Genomic DNA, 16,766 nt, shown 5'->3' on the forward strand with positions numbered 1-16,766 from the left:
CTTTGTTAGTGCATGCGGAATATGACAGGATGCAGCTGAACTCTCAAGCTTCACATTTTCTGCCTTGGTGAAAAAATACTTTATCAACCTTTCTATCAACACTATGGATTCAGTTCAACTGAGTTCAATTTTTTAAAAACAATCCCTGCAACTTAATATATAGTAAAGGAGATTCCTATGATCTACTAATGATATTAAAATAAGTCCTCGTGGTTTGCTACTTCTCCAAAATGTCCAATTTACTTTTGAAGCTATAGAAAGTGTAGAAAGTGATCGCCAAGAGAAAGTTAGTTAAACATAAGAAAACCTAATTCCAAAATTGTTGAAAATTACTGGGTCTGCAAGCCTATCAAGCACATAAATAAGCATTATCCTCACAAGTAGGATAGACGCTCATACATGAGTGCGAATAAAGATTTACACCCAGCTAGTACTTTGCAGCACTTGACTAGAGCACCCTAAAATTTTGAGAAATTTTAGGGCATGAAAACTATTATAATGATGAGATATATTAGTACATCATTCTGATACCACCCGCAAATTCTACCAAATCAACAAGAGCTTTTCCGCCATTCTAATTGCAATGACTTTGTAAAAGTACATCAAAGGCCCCAAAAGTGATGAAGAACAATCCCAACCAGTTGAATAAATGGGGCATTAGCTGCTTGCAGAATTAACCTCCACGAGCTTCTCTCCTTGTGGCATCGTGAAGGATATCTATGTCTACCCCATCAGGCGGGAGTTGAACGTACCTGACCACGGATCCTCTTATGAAGCAGTTCCTCACTGATAACTACCAAAAGTGCACACAACACAAAGAAAAGAAAAAATTGAAGTTAAATTGTAATGAATAAGACAATATCAGAACAACAATGTAGCGGTTTCAAGAAATATCAACTAGCTCAATTATCACAACACTGCAATGACTGAAAAATTAAGGCAGAGAATCTGAGATATGTATTACTAGTAAAAGAAAGTAATCAGACAACTGTCTGAACAGTCAAACAACACTCAGCACATGTACAAATACATCAAGATCTCAGATATGTTTTATTATTGCTCAGGAAGGCATGAACTTACTTGGCTTTCTTTTTTTCAATTTTATTAAGGATTGAAATAATCAAAAAGGGATCTGAGGACTCCACAAATCTGCAAAGTCTTAGGCCTCATTTACTTTAGAACTACGATAAATTATAGAATAGATATTTCTCTTTGTTATTTCTACAATGAGGTTTTTATTCTAAAGGTAGCTATTTCTATGTTTACTTGTATTCTGAAATAAGAATGCAATAATTATTTTTGATGTGATATAGAGTGAAAAATATATATATATATTATTTTTACGAAATTACCATGGATACCCTTTAATTTGATATAAAGTAAGTTGATAGAATAAATATCAAGAGTAAATTAACAATTGGATCAGTGTGGTATATAAAATATAATTTTGAATAATAGTATTTATGTTCTAAAATAGAGTTATTATGATGTTTCACTGTTATTCTAAAATAAGTAATTGTATTCTAGAATATGAAAAAAAAGTTATTCCTGAAGTGAACGAGGGCTTAAACCTTGTTTCTTTTAGGAATAAAGTCAATTCTAGAATAAGTATTCATATTTATTACCCCAAAAATAAGATCTTTATTATAGGAATCATTATTCCTATGTTCACTTGTATTTTGAAATAAGAGTGTAATAATTACATTTAATATGATATAAAATGAAGAAAAATATAGGAAAAAACTGTTTTATTTTTGATAAAATTACCATAAATACCTTTTGATGTGATATAAAACTAGGTTGATGTGATAGATATCAAGAGTAAATTAGTAATTAGATTAATGTGTGATATAAGATATAATTTTGATAAATAGTGTTTGTATTCTAAAATAATCAGTATAATATTTTGTTGTTATTCCGGAAGAAGAAAAACCTTATTCATGAAGTAAATGAGGGCTTACAAACGCTGAAAAGATATACCTAACACATCATCCATAAACCATAAACTCTACCTATCATAAATCTAGTACGGTGTCCTAGCATGATTTTTGGCTGTCCAAGATTCTCATATTAAACCCAACATTGGTAAGTACTACTCTTTTAAATAAAATTTGAATGACAAATAAAAGATCCAGTAAAGATTAATGTTGCTCCGTGGTGGAATTAAACTACTACCGGTCTACCACCACACCATGAGCTTGATGGTTATCTGTGGCTGGTCAAGTTCATGCTGGACCTAACAGCCAACATGGGGGCAATATGGCGGGCATGTTGAGATATGTTGGGTAGGATTGATTCATACATGTATAATAGCACCTAACATCAATTAAAACATGTTAGAAAAATTCTTAACTAGTAGTTGGTCTATCTACATATTTAAGATTCCCAAAGAGCTCAAGTCTAACCCCTAATTATTTACTAGGGGAAAGAGATAATAGATCAATACTACAGTAGTCACTAAAAATCAATTGTGTGAATTGGTATTCGCCCTACTAGCAAGTATGCAATCGGTAATTTATAGGTTTGGAACATTCATAATGAATTCACCATTTAAGAGCACATAAATTCTTCAGACATTTTATTTATTAGATGCAATAGCAATGTCCAGTAATGTAATTATATAGAAGCCACTCTAAAATTTTGTGATATAGACCATCAACTAGCACCACAGCTTTTAGGGCAAATCCCATTGTCTAATTTTGCTTTGTCTAGAAATTTGCTATGAATGTCTAGTGAATTGGTTTATATTAGAATCTAATGAGAAAAGTCCAGTATCTTTTGTGCCAAGGCTTAGAATATCTTCCAAACAAAGCATTGTCATGCCTATCTGGGATGGCACATGCAATGGTAACACATGCCATGCATGACGAGGCATGCCACAGGCCCACCACTGCCCAGGGAGACCTTCAGTAATGTAGGCTTTCAAAAGGTTAATGATACCCACTTACCACAAACACTACTGTTTTCCTTGCATTCCTAGTTCCTCTCAATCAGCAACAATAGGGACTACATGGTTAAAAAAGGGTTTTTGGCATGTCTACCACATTAAAGCAAGGTTCAAAAAATCGAGATTAAGATTAGTCTTTTGAAAAAACAACACAAATAGGCCGAATCGATCTTATCGGCTGTATCTGTCGCCTGAATTGGATCGAACTTTTTTTAATTACGTAAGTTCTAAATATTATTTAAAAATGCAAAAACAATTCTAAAAATTTAGAAAAAAATGATAAAAAATAAAAAAAAAGAAAGAAAAACTATAGTGCAGGAACAACTAATAAGAAGACAAGATTAGAAAGAGAGTGCGAGTGTGAGTGAAAGAAAATCAAACCAAAAAAAGAAAAACTATGGTGCGGTGAAGAAGAAAAAAGGGCAAAGAAAAGAGAGTGGAACGAAAAAACTGAGAGAAATAAAAAAATTAAATTTAAAAATTACATACTGAAGTTTGCCAGAATTAGATCTACGTTGCTAGATCTCTCCGTAAGAAAAACAATAGCTATACGATAAGGAGAAAAAATAGAAAGAGTGAAAGAGAAAGAAAGAGAGAGAATAAAGATTGAGAGAGAGAGAGTTCGGATCGAGCCTAGATCGAGAACAGGTTTGGCCAATCCTACGAACAATGCATTAAAGTTCCTAATTCGCATGTATACATACCCTTCTAAATTTTATGTTTGGATGTACATTCAAAACTCATGGTTTTTGTGTGGATACCCTTCGAGTTACGTCTTGACAAGAATGTTGTACAGACATTTTGTTTTATATAATATTGTGAAAAATGGCTGCAATATGAGAACTGTCATGTGACTGCATAGCGCATAAGCGGCATCTCAATGCATATGTGGGTGCGCATGCCATCTAGCAATAAAAATATAAAAGGAAATACATTTTACCCTCTTATAGTTTGGCCAAATTCTACCGTGTCTTCCTAAACTTTTATTTGCAATTTAACCTCACTAATAGAACCAATAGTTTTTTTGCCAAAACTAACATTGAAGGCAATTTTTTATTAAAATTGTTAAAACTTTTGACCATTTTGACCTTTATACTATCTCTTCCCAAATTTTTTGCAATCTCCAAAATGTAAAAGCAAGAAAGATTGAGATGAAAGAATCATAAGGGCAAAAGATTTTCACTAAAAGAATTGTCTCTAGTTAGGTGATGTAAAATAAAAGGGACATTTTAATTTATTTATATTAAAATTAATATTTATCAAACAGCTGCATATAGATTAAAAGTATAAGAGGTTTACCTGAAGATAAAAATTCATGGCACTATGAATTTTGGCCTAACAAAGGGTTGCAAATTGTATTCTTCCGAAATATTAAAATAATTTATAAGTTATTTAACTATCTAGTGTATTAAATGTTTTAGCATAATAAGTTAATAAATAGGTAAAATGGTAAAGTAATATATAGAGAATCATCTACATGATATTTTATCCACTAAGGATGCTACTTTTTATAATCATATAATTACTCAACAAACATTTTGGCGTATGATAAGTTGCACCAACAAAATCAATTAATAAAGAATTATTATGAAGGACTATAAATATCTCAATATTTAAATATGCATACAAGGGCACATATGCATATGTGATAAATATGTCGTTGGTAGTCAATATGCAGCCGCATATGCATATACAGTCCCATATACGAATGTGGTATATGCTAGTCTGCATATACGGTAAATATGTGGACACTTATGTGGATATGGTATGCACGAGGGTCGTGTCAACTAATAGAGGGCATGGCGGTCGACATTTACCATGTCAGTGGCGTACCGGCACGTGGCACTAGGGGTATTACACAATGCATTGAAAAGCGGAAAAGGCGACCGCCATGGCGAGGAGGCGCACCGGCCGCCCCGCCACTCCGCCTGGCCGCCTGAGCGCCAAAAAGCGCTGGCAGGCCGCGCGGCCTGTCAAGGCAGGTTGGCGCTTCGACTCGCCTTATCGGGTTTTTCTATAGTGGATCAGATTATCCAATATCCACTGAAAAAACTAACCAATACCATTAACCATTAATATTTCTTCTCTCTCTCTCGCTGCTTGTTGCGCCCTCTCTCTTACTAAAATTCTTAAATCCCTAAATCCCTAATCTCTCTCTCGCTGCGCCATCTCTCTCTCGTTGCGCCATCTCTCTCTCGCTGTGCCCTCTCTCGCTGCGCCTGCAATAGCTGCAGAGGTATGGGCCCCTCTCTCTCTCTCTCACAATCTCACTCTCTCACTCTCTCCTTCTCTCTCTTTCACTCCTCTCTCACAGTTTCACTGTCTCAACACCGAAGTAGTTAAATTTTTTTTAATTTTCAATTTTGTCTAAAGTAGTTAAATCTTAATCTGTTAGTTACTTAGTGATTATCTGATAATAATGATAATATGTTCGTTAATTAGTTAATCACTTAATCTATTAATGATGGTTAATTACTTAATTCAGAAATTAATTTAGTAATTATCTGATAATATGTTTTTCAGTTTTTCTCTGTTTCAGTGTTTCTTATTACTTAATTCCTCTAGTTAATTTAGAAATTAATTGAAGTAGTTATCTGCTATTTTGCTAATCTGTTGAATACTTAAATGTTAATTAGTAATCTGTTAATAATTGTTAATTATTTAATTCATAAATTAATTTAGTAACTATCTAATAAGTGAAAATATGTTTTTCAGTTTTTCTCTATTTCTTATTACTTAGTTCCTCATTTCTTCTATCTTTTTCTCTAATTCTATTAATTAAGATTGTTAATTATTTGATTCAGAAATTAATTCAGTAATTGTCTGATAATATGTTTTTCTCTGTTTCTTATTTCTTAATTCCTCTAATTAATTCAGAAATTAAGATTATAGATTAAGATTTAACAGTGAGTTAACTTTTAGTGTTAATCTGTTTCTAACATTTCTCTTGAATTAGTGAATTACTAGATTAAGTTATTAAGTATTAACTAGAGAGTAAATTAGTAATCAATAATTAGTAAATATCTTACTATCTGTTTTACTGGAGGAGATAAAACAGTAATTAATTACTATTTTTAAATTTGAAATGTGAATTATGAATTATCAATCATATTTGTTTTTTGCCCAATTTCATTACAGAATACAGGTAGTCAAATATGACCACTAATTCCTCTCAAACACCGTCTGTGGTTGGGTCAACTTCATCTAAATTTTTTGTGCCTGTTGGCTCCAATGATCTAGGGCGGCAATATGGATACCTTCCAAATAAAATTGATGCCAACACGATGAAATGTAGATTGTGTGGGAAGATTACTAAGGAAGGAATTAGTAGATTCAAGAAGCATATTGCTCATGTTAGAGGTAATGTTGCGCCTTGTCCAAAAACTACAGATGAGGCAAAAAAATTATTAAAGAGCATATAGAGGGGAACAAAAGGAGAAAAGAGAACAAATCAAAAGAGGAAACAAAATTGAGAGCAGAAGTAAATATATTTGGAGAAAAGGAAGATGTAGAAATTTTAGAAGTTGGAAATAAAAGGCCAGGAAGTAGAGGTCCTTTAGACAAATACACATCTATTGATCCATAAGTTTCAATTAGAGAGCGGGGAAAGATGGTACAGACAAGTATAAAAGATACTTTTGCAAAAGAACAAAGAGATAGAATGCTAATGTACTTAGCTCATTGGGTTTATAAGTGTAGCATTCCCTTTAATGTTGTTACTGATAAATCATTTCATGTTTTGATAGAAGCAATTGGTCAGTATGGTCTGGGGTTCAAGCCGGCAACTATGCATGAATTACGTGAGCCATTTTGAAGAAGCAAGTGGCTAAAACAAATGATGATTTGGAGAACCATAGAGCTGCATGGAAGAAAAATGGCTGCTCCATTTTAACTGACGCTTGGACAAATCGAAAAGGAAGAAGCATTATGAATTTATGTGTCAATTGTGAGCTGGGGATTAGTTTTCTACGTTCAGTTGATTGTTCTAAATATTCACATACAGGTGAATACATTCACAATATTGTTGTTGAGGGTATCAAGCAAGGTTCCCAGTATCGGGATCGGGATCGGTATCGGCCGTCCAGAAAAACGATACGTATCGGCCGTATCGGCTGTATCGGCCGTTCGTATCGGATCGGACTATTTTTTAATTATATAAAATTCTAAATATTATTTAAAAATGCAGAAAAAGTTAGAAAAATGACAAAAAATAAGAAAACAAAAATTACTCACATATGAAGTCTAAAAACTTAAAAAAATGTATTAACTTACTCAAAATTTAAAACTTTGTTGAATACCGAGCTGGTTCTCGTAAATTTCTATAGTCTTCATCATCATAATCACCATAAGTTTGTAAATATTGATGTCTGGGACCTGATGCTCCAAAAAGTGATTCCATCATACTAGTCATATTGTATGAATCTTGTTGTGTGACTTGCGTTTGAGGAGGATAATAACCAGCATTTGGATCTTGTTATGTGACTTGCGTTTGAGGAGGATAATAACCAGCATTTGGATCTTGTGCCTGAGAATACTGAGGATACTGAGGATAATAACTAGCATATGGATCTTGTGATGGCTCCAAACAATAAATACTCGATGTACCATAATCATAAGAACCAAAATGCATCTCATGATGACGTCGCTGATATGTATATATATCCTCAGTTTCTTTGTCTTCACTCCTTATGCCTCCTTGACTTTCCTCAACAAATTTAGATGGAACGATCTCACCACCATATGTATGATCAGGACTATGACTCGTACCAGCCTCTGCCATCGTCGTGATCTCTCCCAATATTTCATCTAACCATGGGTTATCTCTGTCATCTAATAACCTGTCCTCCATTTCTCTTATCCATGGAGTCAAGGGGTCTTCTTCATCAAAAACATGATTTAAATCAATCAATTGTTCATTTTCTGCCTTTCTTCTTAAATTTCTCTCCCTCAATCTCATATTATAATGACAAAAAACTAACTTCTCCAATCTTTCCATTGTCAGTCGGTTGCATGTTTTTGTGTGGATTAAGGAAAAAGTAGTCCAATTTCTTTCACACTGTGATGAAGACACAGTTTGACTTAAAATCTTCTTTGCTATTGGCGTCAAATTTGGTGCCTCCTCCCATCCATAAATAGACCACTATTCAGCTGGAGTGTTATGAGATATAGGCTGCAAAGAACTTTAGCGATCTTGAATTGCCCAACTCTCAATCTATATCTCTCCATCCGAAATCAGAAATATATTATTAGCTTATTGATTATATTGAAAGTTAAAACTTGAAACAAATAATAATAAAATTATTTAATTGAATCATAACTCACTTCTTTATCGCACAGGATTTGTTTATGAATATCGGGCTCAAGCTTGTTGATTACCTTTCTAACCCCCAACAAGACTTCACTATCATTATTGACATTTTTAGAGAATTGAAATCTTGGATTAAGAAAATACCCTGTAGAAATTTAAAATTTGTAAATTGTAAGCATTCAAATTTTTAAATATTCATAAATAAAAATAAATTAAAACTTAGAACTTAAAAGCATGCTTACCAGCAGCGTGTATATCTCTATGTAGTTGTTTGTTCCATCTAGAATCAATCATCTTCCACCACTTCCTATAATTTTGGCCCACATTTTTTTTTATTGATTCTTTAGCTATGTCCATTGCCTCATATAAGAAACCCATCTCGACTTTTGTCATCACTGTCTACAAGTCTTAATACTTTGACAAAAGGCTCAAATACTGCGGTGGCAATTGTAATATTATCCCAAAATGTATTTCCAAGAGCCATATTTTTCAAAGTTTCACCTAAAGATTTATCTTTAGGTTTCATATTCTTAATTTTCATAAACCACTCCTGTGATGTAAACATCCGCATAATATCATCATTGTAGCGCATGATGCTCTCCAAGGCTAAAAAGTGAGTGGCAAATCTAGTGACGCCGGGTCTGATGATCTCCCTACCACTAGTCATCTGCCTGAGTAAATTAAGAACCCAACCATGGTTATTTATAAAATTTGTTAACCTCTGACCTTCACATATGACCATGTCAATTTCAGGCTCTTTTGCAATATCCTCTAACATCAGATCAATACAATGTGCAGCACATGGCGTCCAATATAAATGAGGTCTTTTAATCATCAGTAAATTTCCAGCAGCTTTATAATTTGCCCCATTATCAGTAACCACTTGGACTACTCTTTTTTTACCAATTTCTTGTACCACCTCATCCATCAACTGACAAATATAATCTGCATTTTTGAAATGAGCAGTAGCATCCACAGACTTCAAAAATATTGTCCCCATGCCAGAGTACACTAAGAAATTAATTATATTTCTTCTGTTTTGTGTACTCCACCCATCACACATCAGTGTACAACCAAATTCATCCCAATACCGTTTAAATGTCTCAATATAAGTATGAAGTTCATCTACCTCTGAGTCAAGATATTTAGTAGTAATATCATTTGAACTAGGAGGGGGAACACCAGGCCCTACTGATTGTATAGCATCCACCATAGTGTGATAGTAAGGGCTATCAACTACATTGAAAGGAATATGGTTGTAGAAGAAAAATTTAGAGATAGCTTTACCAATGTGTTTCTTTGCATTTTTAATTTCTTTGAGAGCTGTCTTGATTGAAATCTGTGTACGACCCCTTTTTTTTTTAAGATATGTATCCATTGGTCCAATATTTTTAGACTCTGTTGTAACACCAGGTGTCCTATAGGTAGAACTACTGCCCCCATATTCTCTCTCTCCTCGTATATTAACTGATCTAGATCTCTGAAAATTACCACCAAAGGGTTTTCTCTCATCTCTTCCTCTTCTCTATGCATATTTCTCTCTCTTTCATTGCCCTCATCTCATCTCTGTCCTCCTCATTCTCCTCACTTTGCTCACCGCTATCATCATCAATGTGTACGGGATTATGCATCAATTCTTCACGAATCATTGACTCTCTTTGTTGTGCGGATTGTTTATCCTTCTTTTGCCAATTAAATGAGCCAACATCTCGCTTTCTAACTTCCAAAGACACTTGAGTGCAAGTCGCTACATTTCCTTATCTTCCAAACTAAATGTTCTTTCAAACTACCGACACCACCACTCATTTCCTTTCCACACCGTTGCATTTAACGCGTCTTTTATCTTGCCCAATAGTCTTTGCAATGTTGCCACCCAATGTCGGTATCATATGACTTCTCTTTCGGAGCCATTGATATTTTAGCTCTACAACTAAAAAACATAAATAAAAATTAAAATAAAATATAGTCTCTACTCTCTACTGCGCGGCGGCGAGAGGAAGTCTCTCTTCTCGGCTCACGGCGGCAAAGAAGAAGATGCTTGTTGTTGCGGCATGCGCGCGCGGCACCCTTTGCGGAGTCTTTGCACAATGGAAAAAAAAAAAAAAAAAAAAAAAAAACTTACAGAAGGTCGCCGGAGATCGAGGTCGTCGGATAACGTCGTCGGAGGTCGAGATCACGGAGAGATGGAGATCTACTCACTATTCGAGTCACCTAGGTGAGAAAGAGAGTAAGAGATCCATGAGAAAGAGAGAAAGAAAGAAAAGAGAGAAAGAAAGAAAAGAGAGAAAGAGAGGAAAGAGAGGAAAAGAGAGAAAGAGAGAGAGAAAAGGGAGAGAGGGGGTGGGGGGTGGGGACATCAATTATTGATGTCCCCTGTCGGATCCGTCGGATCCGACCCGTTCCCCACCCGTTTCGGTCGGGATCGGCAAAACGCGGAAACCGCAGCCGAAACCAATCAATCGGCGGTTTCGGCTAGGACGGATCGGCGGCAGGAACCTTGGTATCAAGGAAGTGGGAGAGAAAAATGTACTTCAAATTGTGACTGATAATGCTGCTGCTAATTTAGCAACTGCACGGTTGCTTAAGCAAAATTATCCTCGTATATATTGGACATCTTATGCTGCCCATTGTATAGATTTGATGTTAGAGATGATATCAAAGGAAGGATTAAGGGTTCAATTGAATGTGGAAGGGAAATCACTGTGTTCATTTATGGACATCACAAAACATTGAGTTTGATGCGTCAGTTTACACAAAAAAGGGAGATCGTGAGACCCAAGGTTACAAGATTTGCCACTTCATTTCTCACATTACAGAGTCTTTTGGAAAAGAAAAAAAATTAAGGCTTATGTTTACTTCCGATAAATTTTTAAGTTGCAAATGGTCAAAAACTGCGAAAGGAAAGAGAGTTTATTCTACTATCCTCAATAACCAATTTTGGAGGCAAGTGTCATTAGCAGTTAAAGTATTCACTCCTTTGGTAAAGTTGCTACGAGTTGTTGATGGTGAAAGAAAGCCACCAATGGGATTCATATATGGTGGATTGAAAGATGTCAAGAAAGAAATAAAGAATATTTTCAATAATAATGAGACATCTTCCAAGCCTTTTCTAGATGCAATTGATCACTACACAAATGGAAGGCTTGATACACATCTCCATGCTGCTGCATATTACTTAAATCCATACTATTTTTATAGAGATTTGGATGAGATGAAGACGGACTTTAATGTAATGGATGGTGTTCTTAGTTGTATTGAGAACTTTTATCTAAATCAAGCCATTCAAGTTCACATTTCAAATGTGGAGATGAAAGCATATAAGGATGCCATTAGAATATTTGGGAGACCGCTAGCAAGATTAACAAGAGAAGTTAACAATGATGAATTCAACCTAGGTAATAATTATTAATTAGCATATGTTGTAAAAGTGTAAAACATGTCTTTTACAGTTTTATTCTTTGTATGTTACTAAGTTACTTTTTAATTTTTATGGTTATAGTTCATTGGTAGAGTGTATATGAAACCGATACCCCCTACTTGAAATGTATGGCGGTTAAGATTCTTAATTTAACATGTAGCTCCTCAGGATATGAACGAAATTAAAGCTCCTTTGAATGGGTAATATATCATTAATCATTGTATTGACTAAGCTAAATTGATGAATTTTATTATCAAATTGATTTAGTCTTTGATTTGATGATTTCAAATTCATTCAAAAAAGAAAAATAGATTGGAAATGAAGAGGCTAAATGATCTTGCTTATGTACAATTTAATACAAGAATGAAGGATCGAAAGATAGCAAAAGAGAAGTATCCAATCGTTTCAAAAGAAAGAAATAATGCAAGGGAATGGTTGGATAATGATCATGTAGAGCAAGGTCTTTCTAGGTGAAGAGTTAACTTGGGAGATGGTGACAGAAGCATCAGGAGCCGAAGAATATTTAAGATCAAGGAGGAGCACTAGATCTACTCAAGCTACTACTAGTAGCACTCCTTCCACTTCTCTAGATGAGCAATTAATTGAGTCGAATGAAGAAACAGATGATAAGGATGATGTTGAGCTAGAATTTGATGATGATTCCAATGATAATCTTTTGGTAGATGAAGTTCCTCCCATAGATTGTGAAGAAGATTAGAAGATGGCCTTTATGTTATAATTGTGAACTTGTTATGAACTTGATCATTTTGAATTTTTGAATATATGTTATTTGTTATGGACCTTATGATTTTGATATGTTTTATCATATTATTTGTTATGATTGTGAACTTGTTGCTAGGAACTTATGGTTGTGATAATTTTAAATCTTTAATTATGTATTTATGTTATTATAGTTGTGAATTGTGGTTATGTTATTGTGGTTGTGAATCATGATTATATTATTATGGTTGTGAATTGTGATTATGTTATTTAGTATTTTATTTTAGAACTTGTTGCTATTTATGTATTTATGTTATTATGGTTATGAATTGTGATTATGTATACTATATATGTTTATTTATTTATTTATAATTTTTTTATATTAAAAATGCTAGACCGCCTTGTCACCCGTCTTGTCGCCCGCCTTCCGCGGCCGCCTTTCAAAACATTAGTGTTGCACGCCTCCTAGCAACAATCTGCTCGACGTTGAAAGTAGTCGTCGAGCTTTCTATCACCGTCGGATCTACAACTTCAGTGTTTTTATTCAACCCGCTAAGCTCTTCTTCCTTCTCGAGCTAAGGCATCGGCGTCAAAGCAGCAAATACGAGCAGTTCTTCATTGACGATCTCCGACACACAAATGACGGTAACAAGGTCAGTGGCAAGCAATGGCAAGGAGGTCGAAGAGTAAAGGTGAGTGAGTAGTCTCACTCCTCTTTCTCTCCCTCTTGCGGCACGGCCAACGAGTGTCGTGGATGTGCCGTGCTGATCAGTGGTCAGCACGGCCATTCTTGGTCTACAAATGCAGTTTATATGAGATTGGACCACATACGAGGACCAAATAATGCATATGTGAGGCAGTTGATTGACCGCCACCACCTATGCAACCCCATATTCGGTTTATACTGCTGCTTTTCAAAACAGTGGTCTTTGAAAATTTAATTGATGAAAATTTGGTGGTTAATTAGCTTTGAAGTCCATCCATGCAAAACACAAGGGTTTTTAAGGGGTAAGTTGGGTATAAGCTAACAATGTTAATTTGGTACATAAGTACAAAGAACATAACAATCTGAATAAGAATTCATTAGAAGTTGATAAAAAAAGATGGAAAGATAATGAATAACAGACCTAAGTTTATGCTGGCTTAAATAGGTACTTTCAGGAAATAATCTACATGCCCCAGCACAACAGAAGTTAGTTAGGTACCATTTCTGCCATTTATGGGTTAAACCAACTTTTTTTTTGTCGCCAGTTTTTATGTAATAAGGACAAATAAACGAATAATAAGCTGACTATGTTAATTTGGTACATAAGTACATAACAATCTGAATAAGAATTTCATAAAAGAAGTTAGGAAACATAATGAATATGGAGCTAACTTTAAGTGGCTAAGTAGGTAGTTTCAGGAAATAATCTACATGACCCAGTGCAATAGTTAGGCACCATTTCTGTCATTTATGAATTCAATCAACAATCTTCCATCCCCTGGTTTTTTTGTAATAAGGATTAACGGATGTATGTCGAATAAGTGTAGTTTTGTCAATTTAAGTGGAAGGCAAAACAGGCATCTATATCCCAGTCACAGTGAGGAAATACAATAAAACCGACTCAGCTAAAAACTCTGAAGCATGATATGTAACTATGAAAGTATCTATTTCAATTTAAATCTCAACTGGCAATTTGGAGTTCCAACACGTGTAGTTCTACAGCTCCCAACATTTTCAAAGTTTTGGTTTTAAATGCCAATCATATGAGTCTAAAATCTAACAATGAAAAATCATAGAAATTAGACCACCTTAACAGAAAGCAGTTTCTAGGCACTTTGGTCCATTAAAATTGAAGATGCAGGCAACTATTATAAAAATCATAACTGATTATTCAGTTGCCACCATTCAAGACAAATGTCAAAATAATAAAATAGGAACAAAAATAACTGAATGTGTTTCTTTCATGTGCAAAATTAGATGCTTTTTATCATTGTGAAGACCGTTCTCTAACCATATAGATAACAAAAAGCATTGCTTCATTATCTAGCATGTTGCCTCCATATGCCTCAATAATTTGTAATATGCTTAATAATAAGGATTTCAACATCCAACTGAAGAAATGTGTCAACCATTGGAAATGGTATGTGACTACATCCTTGTTTGGTTCTTATTTTCTTCTTTTGATGGATCTGGACGGTAAGCTTCCTTTTACGATGAGTCCCAAATCTCACTTAAACTAACCACATAAATCAAGTGAGCGAAAGCAACATTAGCTCATCTATTAAGTGTACTAAACCAAACCCAAAAATAAGTCAAAGTTTAGCTGATGACTTCAATATCAGAAACTCAACAATATACACAAAAGACAATCATAAATTAACACCACAAAGCAATATTCTCATCATTCAAGCCTAGATATAAAACCATAACAAATTCAATGTGGACAGCTAGGGATTTCTGCTTCTTCATGGATAGAATCTTGCATGACTAGCAGTAATATTGTAAGATTTTTCCTGATTAACCCCTCAACCTTTTTCCCTCACCCGAATCCCACCACCATTACTTCACTTCTATCATTTCTCATGCCCTTCCCTGCCCCCTCTTCATACTCTCTATGCACTAAATCAATCATTTTATTTTTCCTCTTCGTTGTTCCACCAATCCACTAACAAAGAAATGCACAACATTGTTAATTTCATAATTTTACTTAGTAGACATATATTCATTAATCAACAATCCGCTTTTCATGGTCACCTTTAAGAACATTGAAGATCTAGTCCTTGTTCCAACTTCCAAGCTTACTTCAATTTTCAGAGAAGGATTCTTGTTTTACCAGCCAACTGACAACAAGCCTACAACAAACAACTAAGGACTTCAGTTTTTATTATATTATTTCCATAGAGAAGGCCACAAGCTACTCTGAGTGGGCATAAATCATTAAATCTATAGTCTATCATGACTTCATTGTAATTTTACTTTGAATTGTTGAGAAAGAAACTTCAAAATAGCCATGTTTCCATAAACAGAAGTTAGAACTTATGGACTGCAGGATAGTCAAGTCGCCTAGGTGGAGTAAAACCATAATTATGACAATACATGTTATGAGATGAGTGCTATAAAGAAATCTAACCAGATATTTAACACTTTACAGGACAATGCTACTTTCATCTCTGTGTCGAATATATCAGCTAATAGTGATAAAATCAAGGAAACAAAATTTCCTAATGCTGCTCCATATGACCAAAGCTAAACTAATTGACGAATTACGCTAGAGAAAGATCAGAGAATTCAATCTCTCCACCAAACACTTAAACATCATCAATCAGTAAGGTTAAAAGAAGCATTGACACCCAAATTCCTAACTTAACAATAGTAAAAACAACCTAACCCTAATAGCCCACATGCAAAATAGGGTTTATATTCATAAACCCTAAATCTAAAACGAACCCACTTCCCGATTTCACCTTTTATAAAGCGTACAAAGCCCAATTACTAGAACTAAAACAAACTGATAAATATATCAATTAGGAACGTAGGTTACACAAGAGAAAGGAAGAACAGGGGGATTATACCATGTGGGGATACTTGTCTTGGTCGACGACCCGGGTATTCTCCAGCTTGATGTTGAGGTACTGATCAACGGAGTGGAGGATGCCTCTGATGGCGAGGTCGTTCTTGAGCTCCACGGTCACCTCCTTCCCCACCAACTCTTTGAAGTACGAGAAGAATAGCTGCAAAGGTGGAGTAAGGTAGAGAACGGCGGAATAGAACTAAATTGGAATCAAATAACAAGAATAAGGACAGGAAAAAATCTAAAGGGAAAGGGAACGGAAAAATACCATCTTGGTGGTGGTTCTGTTTCTTGCTCGGGCAGCGACTCGTCTCCGTCGGAGGGGAGGAACTCGACGGCAGAGGGGGGAGCGGAGGTGGTGGTAGAGGGCGACGGCGAGGGGGAAGGAGACGTCACTTTGACAGGTGAAGAGGGAGGGGAAGGGTGGCGGCTGATCAAGGTGTAGCCCCGTAGGGTTTGTGAAAATTGGAATGGAGGTGGTAGCTAGGGCCCGAGGGGGTACCGATCCGGTCGTTTAGCCGGGTTCAAGCAGCTCCGTGTTACAAGCACGGATACACCTCGTTTATTAATCGGACTAGAATTCTAGATGCGAACGCGAATCAATTTATTAAACAGATTGGAATTTTTAAATACAATCACCATTCGATTAATAAACGAGTTATATTAATTCTAAACGAGTTATTCGATGACACAAATTATTTAATTTATATAAGTTATTCGATTTATAAACAGTTTTTTTATTATAAATAAGTTTTTGTGTTATTAATAAAAAATTTCATATTATAATCTAGTTATTCATATTATTAACCGGTTATT

General features: G+C 34.9%; 2 protein-coding genes across 2 annotated transcripts; one reads left to right on the forward strand and one right to left on the reverse strand.

Annotated features, from left to right (window-relative positions):
- Positions 1-287: 287 nt before the first annotated feature.
- On the reverse strand, positions 288-16,487 carry LOC140794063 (sm-like protein LSM2). Its single transcript, XM_073145894.1, has 3 exons — positions 16,219-16,487; positions 15,952-16,110; positions 288-793 (listed from the first exon to the last, which is right to left on the reverse strand). Exons 1-3 carry the CDS (start codon positions 16,219-16,221, stop codon positions 674-676), a joined length of 282 nt encoding a protein of 93 aa, XP_073001995.1. The 5' UTR covers positions 16,222-16,487; the 3' UTR covers positions 288-673.
- Positions 5,064-12,391, forward strand: LOC140793668 (uncharacterized). The gene is given in 6 exon segments (XM_073145312.1): positions 5,064-6,342; positions 6,764-6,992; positions 10,732-10,957; positions 11,199-11,484; positions 11,766-11,873; positions 12,128-12,391. Coding segments are annotated over 6 exon segments (1,353 nt in total). The 5' UTR covers positions 5,064-6,102.
- Positions 16,488-16,766: the final 279 nt, after the last annotated feature.

This window comes from Typha latifolia, chromosome 8 (genome assembly GCF_019914945.1).
Source record: "Typha latifolia isolate L0001 chromosome 8, TyphaL0001v2, whole genome shotgun sequence".
Taxonomy (NCBI): Eukaryota; Viridiplantae; Streptophyta; class Magnoliopsida; order Poales; family Typhaceae; genus Typha; species Typha latifolia.

Coding starts and splice junctions, on each gene's coding strand:
- LOC140794063 (XM_073145894.1), bottom strand. Junction 794..15,951: donor AAGACAAGTATCCCCACATG/GTATAATCCCCC, acceptor CACTTTTGGTAG/TTATCAGTGAGGAACTGCTT.